Source organism: Pyrus communis, chromosome 5, assembly GCF_041283825.1.
Source record: "Pyrus communis isolate YQ-2024b chromosome 5, ASM4128382v1, whole genome shotgun sequence".
NCBI lineage: Eukaryota > Viridiplantae > Streptophyta > Magnoliopsida > Rosales > Rosaceae > Pyrus > Pyrus communis.
Genome location: NC_142569.1, coordinates 14,681,225 through 14,698,596, shown reverse-complemented (window position 1 = coordinate 14,698,596; position 17,372 = coordinate 14,681,225). Strand labels below are relative to the sequence as shown.

The 17,372-nt window shown below is 37.4% G+C and overlaps 1 protein-coding gene and 1 pseudogene across 1 annotated transcript; both read left to right on the top strand.

Moving 5' to 3' along the window:
* Window positions 1-699: 699 nt before the first annotated feature.
* LOC148696850 (uncharacterized) lies at window positions 700-1,645 on the top strand (annotated as a pseudogene).
* A 4,031-nt stretch (window positions 1,646-5,676) lies between these two features.
* On the top strand, window positions 5,677-8,955 carry LOC137726782 (mitochondrial phosphate carrier protein 1, mitochondrial). Its single transcript, XM_068465742.2, has 6 exons — window positions 5,677-6,243; window positions 6,993-7,342; window positions 7,420-7,463; window positions 7,939-8,153; window positions 8,245-8,369; window positions 8,457-8,955. The coding sequence occupies exons 1-6, from the start codon at window positions 6,106-6,108 to the stop codon at window positions 8,512-8,514; spliced, it is 930 nt and encodes a 309-aa protein (XP_068321843.1). The 5' UTR covers window positions 5,677-6,105; the 3' UTR covers window positions 8,515-8,955.
* The last annotated feature ends 8,417 nt before the right edge of the window (window positions 8,956-17,372 follow it).

Below are 17,372 nucleotides of genomic sequence, written 5' to 3'. Positions count from 1 at the left end.
TTTAATACAATTATTATTTTTATTATTTTATAATAAATAATAATAATATTTTAATAAAATTGAGTAGGCTATTTTTTTTAAGGGTGGAGATGCTCTTGGCCTATTACTGTTTATTGGGATGTATCACTGTTCACTGAGTGGATAAATGCGCTGAGTGCTGACACAAAGTCTTTTGGGGTGGAATTGCTCTTAGGAGAATGACTGTTTGAAGAGTTGCAGAATGTATTAAAAGTTCTTGCTCTTGATATTGATGATGTGAGAGGGCAAGGTTATGATAATGGATCAAATATGAGAGGGAGACACCAAGATGTACAAAATAGGCTTTGGGATATAAATCCTAGGGCAATATACACTCCATGTGGTTGTCATAATCTTAACTTAACACTTTGTGATATGGCAGACTCTTGTGGCAAAGCGAAGTACTTCTTTGGAACAATACAATGTATTTATAGCTTATTTGCAAATTCTACAAAACGATGGCTGATTCTGAAAAAAAATATAAAAGGACTAACTCTCAAATCATTGTTGGCCACACGATGGGAAAGCCGTGTTGCTAGTGTTAAAGCAATTCAATCCCAACCTCTACAAACAAGAAAAGCTTTACTCCAATTAGCAGAAAGTGACAATGACTTAGTAACAAGAAGTGCAACTAAATCTTTGGCAACATACAACATTGGGAGTTTTGAGTTTTTATTGGGCATGACTATTTGGTATGAAATATTGGCTGCTGTTAATGAGGTTAGCAAAGATTTGTAATCTAAAGACATGCTTATTGATGTTACTATAGAACAAGTACAAGGATTGATCGAGTATTTTGAAAAGTACAGAGAAACTAGGTTTGCGGAGGCTATGATTAATGCTAAAAAACTTGCTATTGAAATGGAAATTGATCGCATGTTTTCAGAAAAGCGTCAAGTTCGTAGAAAAAGACATTTTGATGAAAATGAAGGTGGGACCAACTAAACAATTAGCGGAAGAATCTTTTAGGGTTCATTACTTCTTGTATATAATAGATCAAGCTATTGGTTCACTGAAGAGAAGATTTGAAGAATATCAAGCGTATGATGATATATTTGGGTTTTTGTTCACTTCAGAACGGTTGAATTCGATGGACAATGATAATTTGAAAGATTTTTGTGATCGGCTCCTTGATGTTGATGGGGATGCATTATTAGTAGAGTTGAAGCTTTTACGAGAGCATTTGCCAAAACGGTTGAATTCGATGGACAATGATAAATTGAAAGATTGTTGTGATCGGCTTCAAAACTTTCACAAGAAAGATGAGCTCCTTGAGGTTGATGGGGATGCATTATTAGTAGAGTTGTAGCTTTTATGAGAGCGTTTGCCAAAAGAAATAAAGACATTCATTGACATATTGAACTACTTGAAGAAGATGCGTTGTTTCCCGATTACAAGCATTGCATACATAATTTTGTTGATCGTACCTATTACCGTTGCATCTGCAGAAAAGAGTTTATCAAAGTTAAAGTTATTAAAATCATACTTGCAGTCAACCATGTTGCAGGAAAGGTTAAATTAACTTGCTTTGATATTGATTGAAAGTGATTTTTTAGACAAAATTGATTATGAAGGTTTAATTGATGATTTTGCAACAAAGAATACACGAAGAGCCATCTTTAAATGAAACTTCAGTGGTAGACTTTTTTAAGTTTTGTTTATTTGTTTTTTTTAGATTGAACTTATTGTTAGTTATTAGTACGATGGTTACTTCGTAGCTTTCTCTACATTTAACAATATTTAGAAATAGATGGTTAGTGAGTTTTAAAGTTTATTTCGATATTGCTTTTTAGTATCAATACATTATTCAATTTTTTAAAAAATATCTTATAAGAAGGGCTCTTTTTATGAATTTCTCACAGGACCTTCGAAATCTTAAAGATGACCTTGCGTCAGACAAATAGGTATAAGATAAGTACACATAGAAATTAACGTGAGTGAGCAACCATGCACCCTAGGATACGTGAAGGAGGAGATCACATAGTAACCCAATTTTGTAGTGATATTGTCGTTTGGGCATGTGACTGAACTTGATTCTGTTCTTGTCTATTCAAATCTGTCGTATTTAGAGTTATGAGTTATGACTAACATTAAACATACTAGAAGGGGACAGAAACTTCTTGACAAAGAGATTTACTGTTGGACAAGCTATGTGGATCTAAGACTAAGGACAATCATGCAGGCCTCGCATACAACTTGGACCTTTCTTTGTAAATTAGAAGATATAATGTTCAAGCCCAAATAATATAGTGCTTGATAAAGTCTTTCAAATTTTATTTTATGGTCCGATAACCCCTAGAATGGATACGAATAGTATACGAACAGAAAGTTCTTGCATACTACAATGACATATTTGCGTACATGAAATGAAATGACTCAGAAATGTTTACTTGGTTACCTGATGATTAGGAATTAGATTTCTTTTTTAAGAAAACTAATGAAAAAAACTTGAAAACTTTGAGTTTTAATGATAAAGATAAAATAAAGGGTAAAATAAATAGTACCAGGATTTATTTTTTTATGTAAAAATGTGGTTTTTCGTTAAAGTGAACAATACCGTGGACTTTTCTTTAAAACTCTTTTTTTTTTTTTTTTTTTTTTATCAAAAATGATTCTTGAAATTGATTCTTCTTATCAAGATGATCATTGAAATTAAAAATTAATCAATGTAGTTCCTGAAAATAGACATTACAAATCAATATGATTATTTCATCACAATTTTGTTAAAAATTATGTTATGTGCTGTTCTGGTATCCCACAAGTCTAATTAAATATTATTTAAATAATAAAAAATAATTTTATTTTTGAATAATTAAAACCAAAAAACTGACTTGGGAATTCTACGCAGCTCGACTGCCATGACAACAATGGCAGCAAAATTGGGTTCCTTCAATTACAATTTCCAGGAGAAGAGAAAGCGGTTGCTTTTCGTCCTGAAGGGCTGCTCCTACTCCGAGCTGGGTGGCTTCCTCCACATCGAGGAGCAAGACCCGTCGTCGGGATTTCCCCGCTGCTGCACTTTTCGATCAGTCTCCGACATAATCGTCGACTGGTGTCGAACCGTGCAACATGTCTCGAAACAGGCGGTTCAGATGGTTTTGTCACTTTCTCTTTCTGTGTATTTTTGACCCTCTCTATGTCTCTGTCATCTCTCTCTCAGCTTAGTTCTCATCAATACCCCCTCTGAGGAATCAAATCCTTTTGGAACTCTATTTCTACCCTTTTCTTTCTTCTTTGGCACCCTGTTCAAATCATCAATTCCATCAGTTCCTGGTTCATTGGTCACTATTCAATCTTCGTTCACATCGGTCGCAGAAGAAATTCCAGAATCATGAATTCCAGCTCGGCTTCATCCCTGCTGCTCATGACAACAGAGGATGAAGAGTTTGTAAGTTTAGCAAAGAGAATGTTAGAAAAGAGTAAATATCATGGATAACCTTTCAATGGAATTGGAATCGGGCCGCTAGCTTTTTTTAGGAAATTTTATTTAAACCTTAGAATCTCTTTTTACATTTAACTTAAATTATAAATGTTAATTGTTTATTTTACTTTATTGCATAATTACTATTAAGTACAAAATGAAAATAATAATAAAACTCAAATTTATCAATAAACCCAAACACTATAATTAAACCCTATGATCATTCTTTGTTTATCCTATGTTCATTCTGGTTAAAACTTTAATAGACTTTAAGTTTTTAACATGTACATTCTTAAAATTTTATGTACTAAACTAGGATTATAAGATTGATGAGAACTGAACTCAGTTTGTTGTCTACAAATGTGGGTTAGACTAGTTGGTCTCCTTGTACCTAAGTTCAAATCATTTTCCTGTAGATTATAGTAGTTTTAGATATATGGTTTGTTTCTGGCTCTGGTTTTGGTCATAGGCTCACAGTTGTTGTTATTGGAATCAGTTTTGTTGAAAAAATTATTATTTTTGGCTTAAGAAAGCAAAATTGGAGACATGCATGCTTGTTCTGTATGAGTTCAATTTCAAGGAGGAAGAAGAAGAAAAAAAATAGTGTAATTAATCAATCTTAAGACTTAGTTTTAAAGAAATGGTGTTCAATATTCATCTCTCAGCTTGAAGAGATCATGATTGGAGCTTTTAATTGCCAAAATTCAATGGTTCTATAACTTAACTCGGGAGAGACCAACAGTTATGAGTGTAAAAATAAATCCACATATTGAATTGGGTTTATGGAGGTATATTAGATAATAAATTAGCGTTTAAAGATATATTAATAGTTTAGTTAAAAATCAAATGGGTGCAAAAAGTAAGTTGAGTGTAAAAATATTTTACATGGGTTTAAATAAAATTTCTCCACTTTTTCCCTGGAAGTGGAAGAGTTCCAAGGTCATCACTTTTTTTTTTCTTTTAGTTTTTTATTATTAAAAAATAAAATTATTTTTTATTTTTTAAATATTTTTAATCCACGTGGCAATATTTAATTAGACTTGTGGGATCCAATTATGTGCCATATCAGCACATAACATAACTTTTATTGGAATTGTGACGAAATGATCATATTGATTTGCAATGCCTATTTTCAGGGACTACATTAATTGATTTTCAATTTCAGAGACCATCTTGATGGGATGAGTCAATTTCAAAGACTATTTGTAATAAAAATGCTTAAGAATTTAGTATCCATGGTGATCTATGAATGCATTTTTAATGTTTTAATTCACTAATAGTGGATGGTCATGAGGTTTTGTACACCAGGTGTCTGAGACTCTGGAATGTCTACTGAATCTATTCGAATTTTTGAATTCAATTCTTTTACTAGGACATGAATATGTTTACTAATACATGTAGAACAAAAAGAAATGGCGCATAAAGAAGAAGCGATGTGGTTTAGAGTTGGATACACTGAGATAATGGGCTGAATTTTTATTTTTATTTTTTTTAAAAGGAAGTTAACTAGTGGCAAACCACAGTTATCCACCACTTTCGGGAGCCAATAAGACTCACAGAAGTATTTCAGCCTTCTGCTGGCCATAAGTCTAGCTTCCACACAAGTAGCGGGTTTCGAACCCGAAACCTCCAGTTTTTAATTTTAAGAAAACCTCGTAATCCATCATTTACTACTAAACCATCAGCTCATGAATATAAATGGGCAGAATGGGATAGAAACATGTAATCCCACCATTTTGGTCATGCGACCAACATATGAGAAGGAGATGGAATAATGATGTTTGAAGAAATGTTTCTTTTGGATCAAATAAGAAATTTGAACTTAAAACATCTTTTTTTATATTAAGATCTTAACATCAAAAAATATGTTTTGAGTTCGAGTTTGTAATTTGAATCTAGTCTCAACATTCAGTTCATTTTGTGACTTATTTTTGTGTAGCCTCATTATTGAGGAAAGAAAACCTTAGCTACAAAACGACTTTCACAAAAGCAAGAGTCTCTAGTATTCTAGTTATATTTAGACTACACAAAAACCCACTAGATATTGAAGTTTTTCTAGTTATGCAGTCGTGTCGAAATTTCTATCAACTATACATAAAAGAATGGTCTAACAAAGAGACTCAAAATTGAATGCAATCACGATCTTGCCCACGCCATAAAGAACAATAATTTGGTGTAGTTGAGACGGCTTAATTAAAGCAAAGCCATATATTTGGAACTGTAAACGTGGACGCATTGCAAGCAAGAGAAGTCGTCCATGGCATCAAACTTTTTGCTCAAATCCCCGCTGCCACGTAATCCAAGAACGTCCTTTTTCCCTTTCTTTGTTCCTTAACGCCCTGAAATCCGAGAGATTTTTCAGTGTAAACGTGAGACGGAGCGATATTTCATATGTTGTTATATAAATAGTAAAATATATATATTAAAAGTTAATATATTTAAAAATAAAATTTCTCACATCTTAAAAACATTTGTAAAAATTTCTCCTGAAATCCTCTCTCTCCCCCCATTTTGCCCTCTCTCTGTTGGCACCGCCGCTATTCGATATTTGGCCGGGCTCTGGCCACCGGCCCGAGAATCTGTCAAATGGGTTTTTCTCCTCTTGGGGTTGGAACTTAGAGGAACGTGAGATTTGGAAGTGAGGGAGTGTCGAGCTTGTCGAGATCATGAGAGGGGTTGAAGGAAGATTTTGTGAGGAATTTTCACCTGCATATTATGGGCTGTGTACTGTTGGAGGAATGCTCAGTGCTGGCGCTACCCATCTCGCAATCACGCCACTTGATGTCCTGAAAGTTAATATGCAGGTTAGTTTTCGTTGATTTTTTCTGGGTTTTTGTTGTTATCAATTTTTTTAGGTTGCTTTCCAATTTTCTTGGATGTTTTGTGTGTTAAAGTTGAGAACTTTGCCTTTTGGTGACAAATGTTTAGTGGGGTTTTGTTGCTTTGTTTTGTCTGGCATTGCTTGCTGTTTTTGTTCTCGAATTAAAGAATTAATATTCAGCTTTTGTGTTCATGGCCTTATTGCAGTTGCCCTGTTCATCACTGTGATCATTCAAGTTTTGTTGTTTTTTGTTGTGTTGGATGTTTGAATAAAAGATTCGTGCTTAGTTTACTTTGCAAGAGTTAGAAGTTTCCGAAAAAGGAATAGGATTTACGCTTTTGGGATGTATCTCCTCGACCAAAACATCGTGAATGGATCTTCATGGTGCTGATGGGTTGTCACGACATATTTAATACTTTAAATGGCATGGGTCTCAGGTTAGTGTAACCAACTACATTGCATCCCAAGCATATAATTCGTGCTTTAGCTCATATCTTCGAGTGACGTACCAAATGTGAATCTCTGTTCGTTCCAGTGATGAAACTTCATGCGGTTGCATTGATTTTCATATGTCCATTTAAATTTTTATTTCCGTTACTGGTGGATGCAAATTCATGTTTGAAGGGATTGATCTCCCTTAGTTTTGTCTCTTCTGAAATTCGTTACTCTTTTGATAGTCGAGAACATAATTAGTCTCTAAAATGTTCTAATAATTTAGCTTGTCCAATTCAGGTAAATCCAATTAAATATAACAGGATGGGTACAGGGTTTTCTACTCTTTGGAAAGAACAAGGCCCTTCTTCTCTTTGGAGAGGTTGGTCTGGAAAGCTTTTTGGATATGGTGTTCAGGGTGGCTGCAGATTTGGTCTCTACGAATACTTTAAGAAGCTTTACTCAGATGCATTGATAGATCATAACAAGAGTACCATATTCTTCCTCAGCAGTGCATCTGCTCAAGTATTTGCTGATGTGGCTCTCTGTCCTTTTGAAGCCGTTAAAGTCCGAGTTCAAACACAGCCCTACTTTGCAAAAGGCTTGGTTGATGGGTTTCCAAAGTTGTACTTAGCTGAAGGGATAACTGGGTAAGTTACCCCAAAAACTTGATGCCTTTTCTCCAGTTAGTTTCTCAGTTGTCCTTATCAGTTTATCTACACTGCAGTTTTTACAGAGGACTCTTACCACTATGGGGTCGAAATCTTCCATGTAAAATCTCTATCTCTGCATCGCAAAAATCCTTCATTTACTTGTTTAGTGGGATCCCTTCAAATTTCAGTACTGACATACAATTGTTAATAAAAGGCTACTTGATATTATCTCATTGCTAGTTGATTAGTTTTGTTTTACCCTACACACAGAATATTAAGGTTATCTATTTCACTTAACAAAACCTTCCTGCTTTTCTAGTTATCACTTTGGGTAAGAGTTATTATTGAACTTGTTATAAAAGAAAACAAACCTGAATTATTATGAACAGGAAAACAGTAGGTTTTTGGCACTTTACCTTTGAGACTTTATGTCATGCCTGAATCATGCAATCAGCCAGTTGCTGGTTTTTGCATGTCAGAGTTACTGTATTTTCCTAGTTATTGTGGTCAAGCATTCAGTACAGAATAGAGACTTGTATTGTCAATTTGAAGTAAATCTTTATTAACTTTGCTCATGTGAATATGTTCTTCAGTCTCGATGATAATGTTCACGACGTTTGAGCACTCAGTTGATCTGATTTATCGCAAGTTTATGCAAAGGAGGAAAGAGGAATGCTCAAGAGCCCAACAGCTTGGCGTGACATGTTTAGCGGCCTATGCTGCAGGAGCTGTTGGTACCGTTGTCTCCAACCCTGCAGACAACATTGTTTCCTCTCTTTACAATAAAAAGGCTGCCAATGTGATGCAGGTAGCCCTTTGAATTAAGCTTTTTCTAAGGTTTGTTTCTTGCCTTTCAAGGTAAAAACATCATTTGCTTTGGCTTTATATCTTATCTTCAGGCTGTGAAGAACATTGGGCTCATTAATCTGTTTACTCGAAGTCTTCCTGTTCGAATTACACTTGTCGGCCCTGTTGTTACCTTGCAGTGGTTTTTCTATGACAGCATCAAAGTTCTTTGTGGATTGTAAGTACATTGTACTTGATTCACACACACCAACAGATTATCTTTCCTCTTTCCATCTAATTACAAGTTTCTCTTTGAACCTTTTAGGCCATCTAGTGGAGGGCTTTCCAGGCGTCTTGAAGAAGCTAACCTATCAGCTGAATAACATAGATTAGATAAAGAACAGTTCAGTCGGATCAATCTCTGAGGATGAGGGAAAGTCACCGCTCGGGGACAGAAATATTGTTCATCGCCGGTTTTTCAGCGTTGACACCTCGTCATGCTATGGTTCATCCCGGTGTCGGTGGCAATTGAGTTAACAGTTATGTTATATCCGGTTCTATATCCATAATATTTCACGGATATGCAGCCTAGCTCCGTGATACTTCATAATTTCGGGTACATAAGATGTAAATAGATTCTGCTGTACGATTTTATGTTAATGTGCAGCAGAAGCAATTATAAAATGTGGTTTGGAAGACATTTTGTGTACTTCAAATCTTGTTTTTTGTGGCAATAGACATCTACAGGCACAACGCTAACGTTCATGCTGAAGATGCAAACAATAAATAAGCGTGTCTGAACCTATGCACCCGTTTGATAACTATTTTGTTTTTCATTTTTAATTTTACATAGAAGAGTATGCAAAGTGAAGTAATGTTCATAAATCATGATGATCAACAATCTCTAACAATAATGCATGGACTAAATCCAAGCTTTTGGATCTACATCTTAGATGCATAAATGTTTACACAGATTTTTCGGCCGAAGCCTCCAAACAATTACAGCAACGTATGTGTTTTACCAGAAACATGGCTGATCTTTTGAAGCAGTTCACCTTGTTAAGTGCCAAATCTGTCATATCGACTGGCTTCAGATTCTTCTTGTCCCGTATCTTCTTCTCCTTTTGGTTCCGCAATCATGACATTGGATTTCAATTTCTCAGCATCTTCGGCATACAGCAGGCAGATCCCACACATATTAACCATCAGACTGAAATAGTAGGGGATGGCGGGGAATGAATCCAGTTTGCACAAGTCAACAGAGACCTCAGCGACAAGTTTGTAAAAAACAGTGGAGCACTCTCACTCCGATCGCTCTATAAGCTCAAAGGCATTATACCACACAAACATGTGATCTGCATTGCAAGGGTCGATGGCTGTATGAATCCCAGTACAGTCTAGAACAAGGACAACTGAATTCGCAGCTTTTCACCATTACTAGTTTTGAAATTTACATAACATGCAAACTCTAAATCGCAATTAACAGCATAACTGGATGCAACAGTAGATAGAGCGAAACCCAAGAAACCTCTACGAACCCAGTTTGGAGGAATCTTGATATTTAGTGAAGATCCCTCGTTTTGATAGCTGAACCAATTTGGAATTTCGTTTCCCGGGCATACAATGACAACTGAAACTTCTTTCTCACAGTGTCCCTGTGCCATGGTCCATGGATAGACAACACGATTATTTTCCGTAAATCTAGTTACTGAATTTAACACGTGTATCTGTGTCTCTGTGTGTGTGTGTGTGAGAGAGAGAGAGAGAGAGAGAGAGAGAGCGAGCGAGCTGTACATACCTCAAGGTAACAATAATTGTTGATATGTACGTTTTGAGAACGCAGTTGCATATCGCATAATTCCACAATGTGCATCAGCCATTATGGTGGTACATTCATTCTGATCCAGTTTTAGGCAATTGGAAAAGGATAGGAGAAGGATAAGTATTATGTGCCTGGAAGAAACTAAGTGGGTCGGTCTTAAGGCAAAGGATCTCGAAAACTCAGGTTTTAAACTTTGGTAATCAAGCACAAATAGAACGAGAAATGGTGTTGGCATCATCGTGGACAAGACCTTCACACAAGATGTTGTAGATGTCAAGAGGGTAGGAGATAGAATTATGGCAATCAAGATTGTAATAGGACATTAACTCATCAATGTGATTAGAGTTTGAAGGAGAAATTTTGGGAAGACCTTGGAGACTTGGTGCAAGGAATCACTCCGACGGATAAGGTATTTAAAGGAGGAGATTTAAATGGGCATGTGGGCAAAGAGAGGCAACTATGGAGGTTTTCGTGGTGGCCATGGTTTTGGGGAGAGAAATGAGGATGGGGAAGCCATCTTGGATTTTGCAATGACATTCGATCTCTTCTTAGCCAACACCTTTAAGAAGAGAGAAGAACATGTGATCACATACAAGAGCGGGTTGTCAAAAACACAAATAGATTTTTTTTCTAATGAGGAAGGGAGATCATATAACTTGTAAGGATTGCAAACTTATACCAGGAGAGAGTTTGGCTAATCAACATCGCTTGTTGGTGATGGATGTACATATCAAAAGAGAGAAAAAAAAGAACAATACCTTGAAATGCCCAAGGACTATATGATGGAATCTAAAAGGAGAAAAACAAGCCATTTTTAAAGAGAAAGTAATCACCCAATTCGCTTGGGATAGAGAGGAGGAAGCCAGCCAAATGTGGGATTCCATGGCTAGTTGTATCCGAAAAGTAGCAAAAGGGGTATTAGGAGAGTCCAAGGGCTTTGCTCCACACCAAAAGGAATCTTGGTGGTGGAAGAAGGAGGTACAGACAAAGGTTAAGGCTAAGAAGGAATGTTGTAAAGCCTTATACAAGGATAAGACCGATGAAAACGGTGAAAGGTATAGAATAACGAAGAAGGAGACGAAGAAAGCTATGAAAGAAGTTAAGCTAGCGGCTTTTGACGATATGTATAAGCGATTAGATACCAAAGAAGGAGAGTTGGATATCTATAAACTAGCTAGAGCAAGGGAAAAAAAAAGACAAGGGACCTAAACCAAGTGAGGTGCATCAAGGATGAGAATGGAAAGGTTCTTGCTACAAAGAACGGGGTCAAAGACAGAGAGGTTATTTTCATAATGTTTCAATGAAAAACATGAAATGAGTACTTCTTTAGGGGAGTTGAGTAACACAGAAGAGTGTAAAAACTACTTTTACCGCCAAATTAGGAAGGAAGAAGTGGTTGTAGCATTGAAAAAGATGAAGCATAGAAAAACAGTGGCCCCAAATGATATACCAATCGAAGTGTGGAAAGTCTTGGGAGAGACTGGTATAGCATGGCTCACATACCTTGTCAATAGGAATTTGAAAACAAAGAAGATGCCAAATGAGTGGTAAAATAGCACTTTGGTGCCTATCCATAAGAATAAGGGCGACGTACAAAATTGCATGAACTATAGGGGTATTAAGTTAATGAGTCACACAATGAAGCTCTGGGAGAGAGTAATTGAGCATAGATTGAGGCAAAAGACACAGATCTTGAACAACCAATTCGGGTTCATGTCAGGGTGCTTAACCATGAAGGTAATCTATCTCTTACGAAGATTCATGGAAAGATATAAAGATATGAAAAAGGATTTGCACATGATCTTTATAGATATAAAGATATGAAGGAGCAATGACTGCCGTAAGAACTCATGAAGGACAAATCAAAAGCTTCGCCATAACTGTAGGGTTACATCAAGGCTCATCCTTAAGTCCTTACCTTTATGAATTAGTAATGGATGAGTTAACGAGACATATTCAAGATGATATTCCTTGGTGTATGCTTTTCGTAGATGATATAGTGTTGATAGATGAAACTCAGGAAGGAGTAAATGCGAAACTTAACCTTTGGAGAGAAGTGTTGGAATCTAAAGGTCTTTGCCTAAGTCGGTCAAGGACAGAGTATATGGAGTGCAAGTTCAATGCAAACGGAGGCTCAAATGAGTTAGGGGTGAGGGTTGGAGATTAGGAAGTACCAAAGAGCGACAACTTTCGCTACCTAGGATTTATCTTGCAAAAGAATGGAGACCTCAACCATAGAATACAAGCTGGATGGATGTAGTGGAAGAATGCATCCGACATGTTGTGTGACCGTCGTATGCCATTGAAGCTCAAGGGAAAATTTTATAGGATGACAATAAGGCTAGCAATGTTTTATGGCACGGAATATTGGGCGGTAAAGCATCTAAAATGGGTGTAGCGGACATGAGAATGCTTCGTTGGATGTGCGGGCACACGAGAAAGGATAAGATTAGGAATGAGGATATCCAAGGTAAAGTAGGAATAGCCGAAATTGAAGGAAAGATGAGAGAAAATTGGTTACGGTGGTTTGGATATGTGAAACAAAGGCATACAAACGCTTCGGTTAGAAGATGCGATTACGGGACAGAAGCCCAGGGTCGAAGGGTTAGAGGAAGACCTAGGAAGATCTTGGAAGAGACTATAAGAAAAGACTTAGAGTACTTGGACCTAACGGAAGATATGACACAGAATCGAGTGGAATGGCGTTCTAGAATTCATATAGCTGACCCCACTTAGTGGGGAAAGGCTTTGTTATTGTTGCTCTACACTTAGTTGCTCAACCATGGGGGCAACCTATCTTTTAAGAAGATTTATGGAAAAATATAGAGATATGTGTAAACATGTAAATTTCGTTGCATACAAATGATGCATCACAAAGCTCCACGTGGCATATGACTCATCACAAATGGACAAGTCATCAATGACATGTGGCACAAATCAAGCAAAGGAAAAATAAAACTTCCCCAAAATTCGGCAAAAAGGGGAATCTCTCCTTAAAATCCACAAAGGGTCCAAATTGCTCTTAAAACCGGAAAGAAAGCTAAAGCATCTTCACAAAACAAGTAAGAATTGAAGATTGCTAACAAAATAGGTAACAAGGCCTATAAATTTCGGCCAATATAAGGAAAAGTAGCTGAAATTAAGACACAAAACATACCTAAATTCTCCCATGGACGAATCAAGACACAAATCAAGGCCAAATCCATCCAAAGGCATGGCTTTTGAAGTATATAAATATAAGGCCCTAAGACACACATAAGGGTAAAAAATTCTACATTTAGAAGATCATCTGCACAAATCTTTGAAGACTAAATACGCTGCCAAAGCTCTCTTCAAAGAATGCACAACAAAAGCCGAAACTTTCTTTCGACCAAAGTTCAAGCATTCCCTTAAATAATCAACAAGCATTTGTGCCGATTCCTTCAAGACTTTGTTGGAAGCTCCAAACTTGTAACGACGTTCGTTTCAAGATCAAGTTGCCAAGACCCTTGAATCGACGAAATCCTACATCAACATCACCTTTGCTGCAACCCTAAACCTGAGGTGAAGACCATCCACGCATTGTTTCAAGCTCAAAACTTGAAGCAATTGTTTAAACATTCATCCGAGATCAAGTCATCGCGACCCTTGGATCAACAACCTACACATTTACATAAAATTTGAAGATTGAATCAAAGGAAAGTTGTAAATAGAGATTGTAACCCTACAAATTCATCAATACAAATATACTTTGTACATGTGTTCTCGTTTCATTCGTTATAGAATTTTTGTGTTTACAATATGAAAAAGATTTGCACATGGTCTTTATAGATTCGGAAAAAGCGTATGATAGGATCCCAAGAGACATTCTTTAGAGGATTTTCTATATATCATATTACAACATTCTCCCTTTGATGGTTACAAATCTTCGATTAAATCGTTAACATTACAAATCTTTGATTGAATCGTTAAAATTTGATATGTTTTGGATGCTCCACCTAATGAGTGACTCCCCTTGATTTCAAATCCTTTAGGCTAATGTTTTCCCCCAAGATGATGTATCATTTTCACTTACCTTTGATTGATTCTTCAAAACATCAATCAGCGACTCATCTTTGTTTGGCATCTTCAGTGTAAAAAGCCAACATCATATCAACTGTTATATTTGCTGAAGAAATTTGTGACCTACTACAGTTGTAGATGAGTACTCGAATGCAATGCAAGGCAAGTAATCAGGGGAAGGGGGTTCCAGGCAATCGATTCCAGATCGGAAGTTTGATTCCAGAATCCGATTGATTGCTTTTTTTCTACTTGTCTTGCAGGTAAGAAAAAGGACAAAAAAAACGATAGGGAAAAGGCATGAGATGAGATAATTTTGCTTTTGACCCTGATGATATGAGATACTTTTGCTCTTAAAAAAAATGGTAGAAGATTTTGATGCTAATATAAAACTTCTAAAACTATTTTCTTGATGAGGAAATGAGTTGAACATTTTGAGTGACTTGGCTGAAGAGGTGTTCTTGGAAAAAAGGAAAGTAGAGCATTTAAAGATACTTTGTTGAAGAAGCATTCTCAGAGAGAAGAGAAAGAGTTGGGCATTCTTGCAGGTCTGTCTTTCCATGGAGGATAGAGATTGACATATATGGGGTTTACCCAATACCAAGTTGTGGTGCTATTCTTTTACTCTTGTTAGCAACAATAGTGTAATTAGAATAGTGAAATTCACATATTTCAAATCTTTGACAAAGTTGCCCATGATATCCAAAAGCTGAGATTGTGTTTGAAAAGTGACAACGAAATATATTCCATAAAATTCGACTTTTGACAATGGTAGCTAGGAATCTTCTCACTCCAAAGGATAACGGGATACTCTCAAAACGGACTAATGAATTGGTTGTTCAAGAGTTATTGGCCTTCAATGTTCAGTGTGCGGGCTCTGTATCGAATGTAATAACCCGTCCCGGGATTTACGTAAGAAAAGGCTCTTTTTGTATTTTCACTAAGTTTGGGGGATACTTTCCTTTTTAAAATTGTTTTTGAGTCTTAAATGGTGTGCCCAAGGGGCCCACCCCCTGATTCTGTCCCCCCAGGCCTCTCATCTCTTTCTTCTCTCTCAGTTCTCTTTTCTCTCATTTCCCCCGACCTCTCTCCCTCCCTCCGAGCAGAACGCACCCACACACACACACACACACACCCATGCCCACACCTATAGCTCTTTTCTAACCCTTTGGTTGTGTTTTGGATGTCAAACCACGAAGAAACCACCTCGGAGACATTTCCCAGTTTTCCAACGAGCACCGCCCCTTTCGAGGCAATTTCCGGCCAAACCACAGCGAGTTGGCCACCGTGCAAGGTATCAATCTCTTCGTCTCGCTGAGTACTACAACTTTCCTTTTTGTTTCACCCAATTTCATTGAGTATTGAAGAAGTTATACTCATTTGAATCTTACCCAGTTTCTGGCGGACACCTGTGGCTTCCAGGCTGTTTTCCGGCCAACTCCGGCCACAATTATGGGAAACAAAAGTATATTTCGATTCCTTACGTTCGGGGCTTCAATTTGGTATATTGAATGACATGTTTTGGTTGAGTTTTGAGCTCCATCGGAGCTTGGGAATTCTCCGGCCGAAATTCGGCCTTCTCCCTCCTTGGAATCCGGCGAACCACCAAACCCAAGGCCTTTGGGCCTTTCCTGCAAAGCCCAAAACCCTGGGCAGCCCAACCCAACCTTTTTATTTATTTTATTTTGTTTTGTTAATTTAATGGCCTTTGGGCCGTTTCCTTTAGGGCCTTCGGCCCGTTAACCCTAAAACCCATTAGACCCAAGCCCTTAGGCCCAAACCCGGATTCAACCCAAGTCTAAACCCTTTAACCCAATCCGGATTCAAGCCCAAACCCGTTTGACCTGTTGACCCGGACCCGGACCCGGTCTGACTGTTGACCCGGTCAACGGTCAGCGTTGACTTTGACTTTGACCGGTCAACGATCAACGTTGACTTTGACCGTTGACTTTTTGGGTTTTCGTGCGGGACCCCTCCTAGGCTAATTTCGACGTTCTGAACCCATTTCTGATGTCCGTTTCCCCAAATTCAATCATTTAAGTAGAGTTTGACTAAATGTACCATTTATGTGCTTAGGGGCGATTATCTGTGGCGTTTCCTTCTTCGCTAGATGGTGTGGCTTTTCGACGGCAAAGTACTGTGAGTGGACCCCTTCTAAAAATGCATGTTTTGATAATATAAATGCATACATGAAAAGCATGATTTGATGGTTATGTTTTATGAAACGTTTTACGAGATAACATGCTTACTGAGGCTAGTTTGAATTATTACTATTTTTCCTATAACCCATGTTCTTATAGAATATCTGATGGATGACGATATGATATTTAGAACATGTTTAGAACACCTCTTTATAGTATAGATGATGCATGACTTTATACTATGAAGTTGATTTTCAATATATGTATGTTCACTGGTTTTGTACTTACCTAGTGGTCCTTTCCGCTACGGGACGTAGGGATAGATCCGGTCCGTCCTAGGCGACGGTTTGGTGTTGGCATAGGGCCTGGAGTGTGTTTTCCTCTGACTGTCTGCTCAAAGACGGGGAACCGGCATGGGGCCTGAAGTGTATTTTCCTCTGACTGTCGGCTCAGAGACGGGAAGCTGGCATGGGGCCTTAAGAGTTATCGGACATTCATTAGTGTTTATTATTTATACGAATTATGATTTGAGACATTGCACGACATGCTAGGTTTCGGAAAACCTATGTTTATCATTATATATATGTGTTTTCATAAAACCTGGGGGTTAATATGTTGATAACTGTTTTATTATATATATATATATATCAACTTGGTCCACTCATGTTTGTTTTGCACCCCCTTCAGGACTTAGAATTGAGGTATACAATCCCGACGTCTAGGCATTTCCGCATCGGCATCTTCGAGTCCTCGTGGTGTAGGACCCACTCCTTTGTCTCATTCAATTTTATATTATTTTCTTCTAGTGTTCTAGATTAGAGGTGTGCTCTGAACACGGTCCTTATTTGCATATTCATTATTCTTTTATATTTATAAACCTTATTTACCCCTTGTTTTCAGCGTTTGCACTCAATAAATGTCTTTCGTCACCCTCGGGTGTCGTCCAGCACATGCCTATCCTAGTATTCGGGGAATATCGGGGTCGGGGTGTATCATCCAATATGGGCCAACGTCTACTTGCTCGAACTCACGAAGTCGAATCATTGATGGTAGAGGTGGAAAATCTTAGACAAGAGATCATAGGGCTCAAATTTGACAATAGAGAGTTGCACATACTTGCAACTAATTACTCAACGATCATGAAAAGAAAACTTGACTAGCTGGAGGAATCCGAAAGTCGGATTCAAAGTGACCATCAGAAGTTTGTGGCTTTATTCCAAAGACACCAATTGCCTTTGTT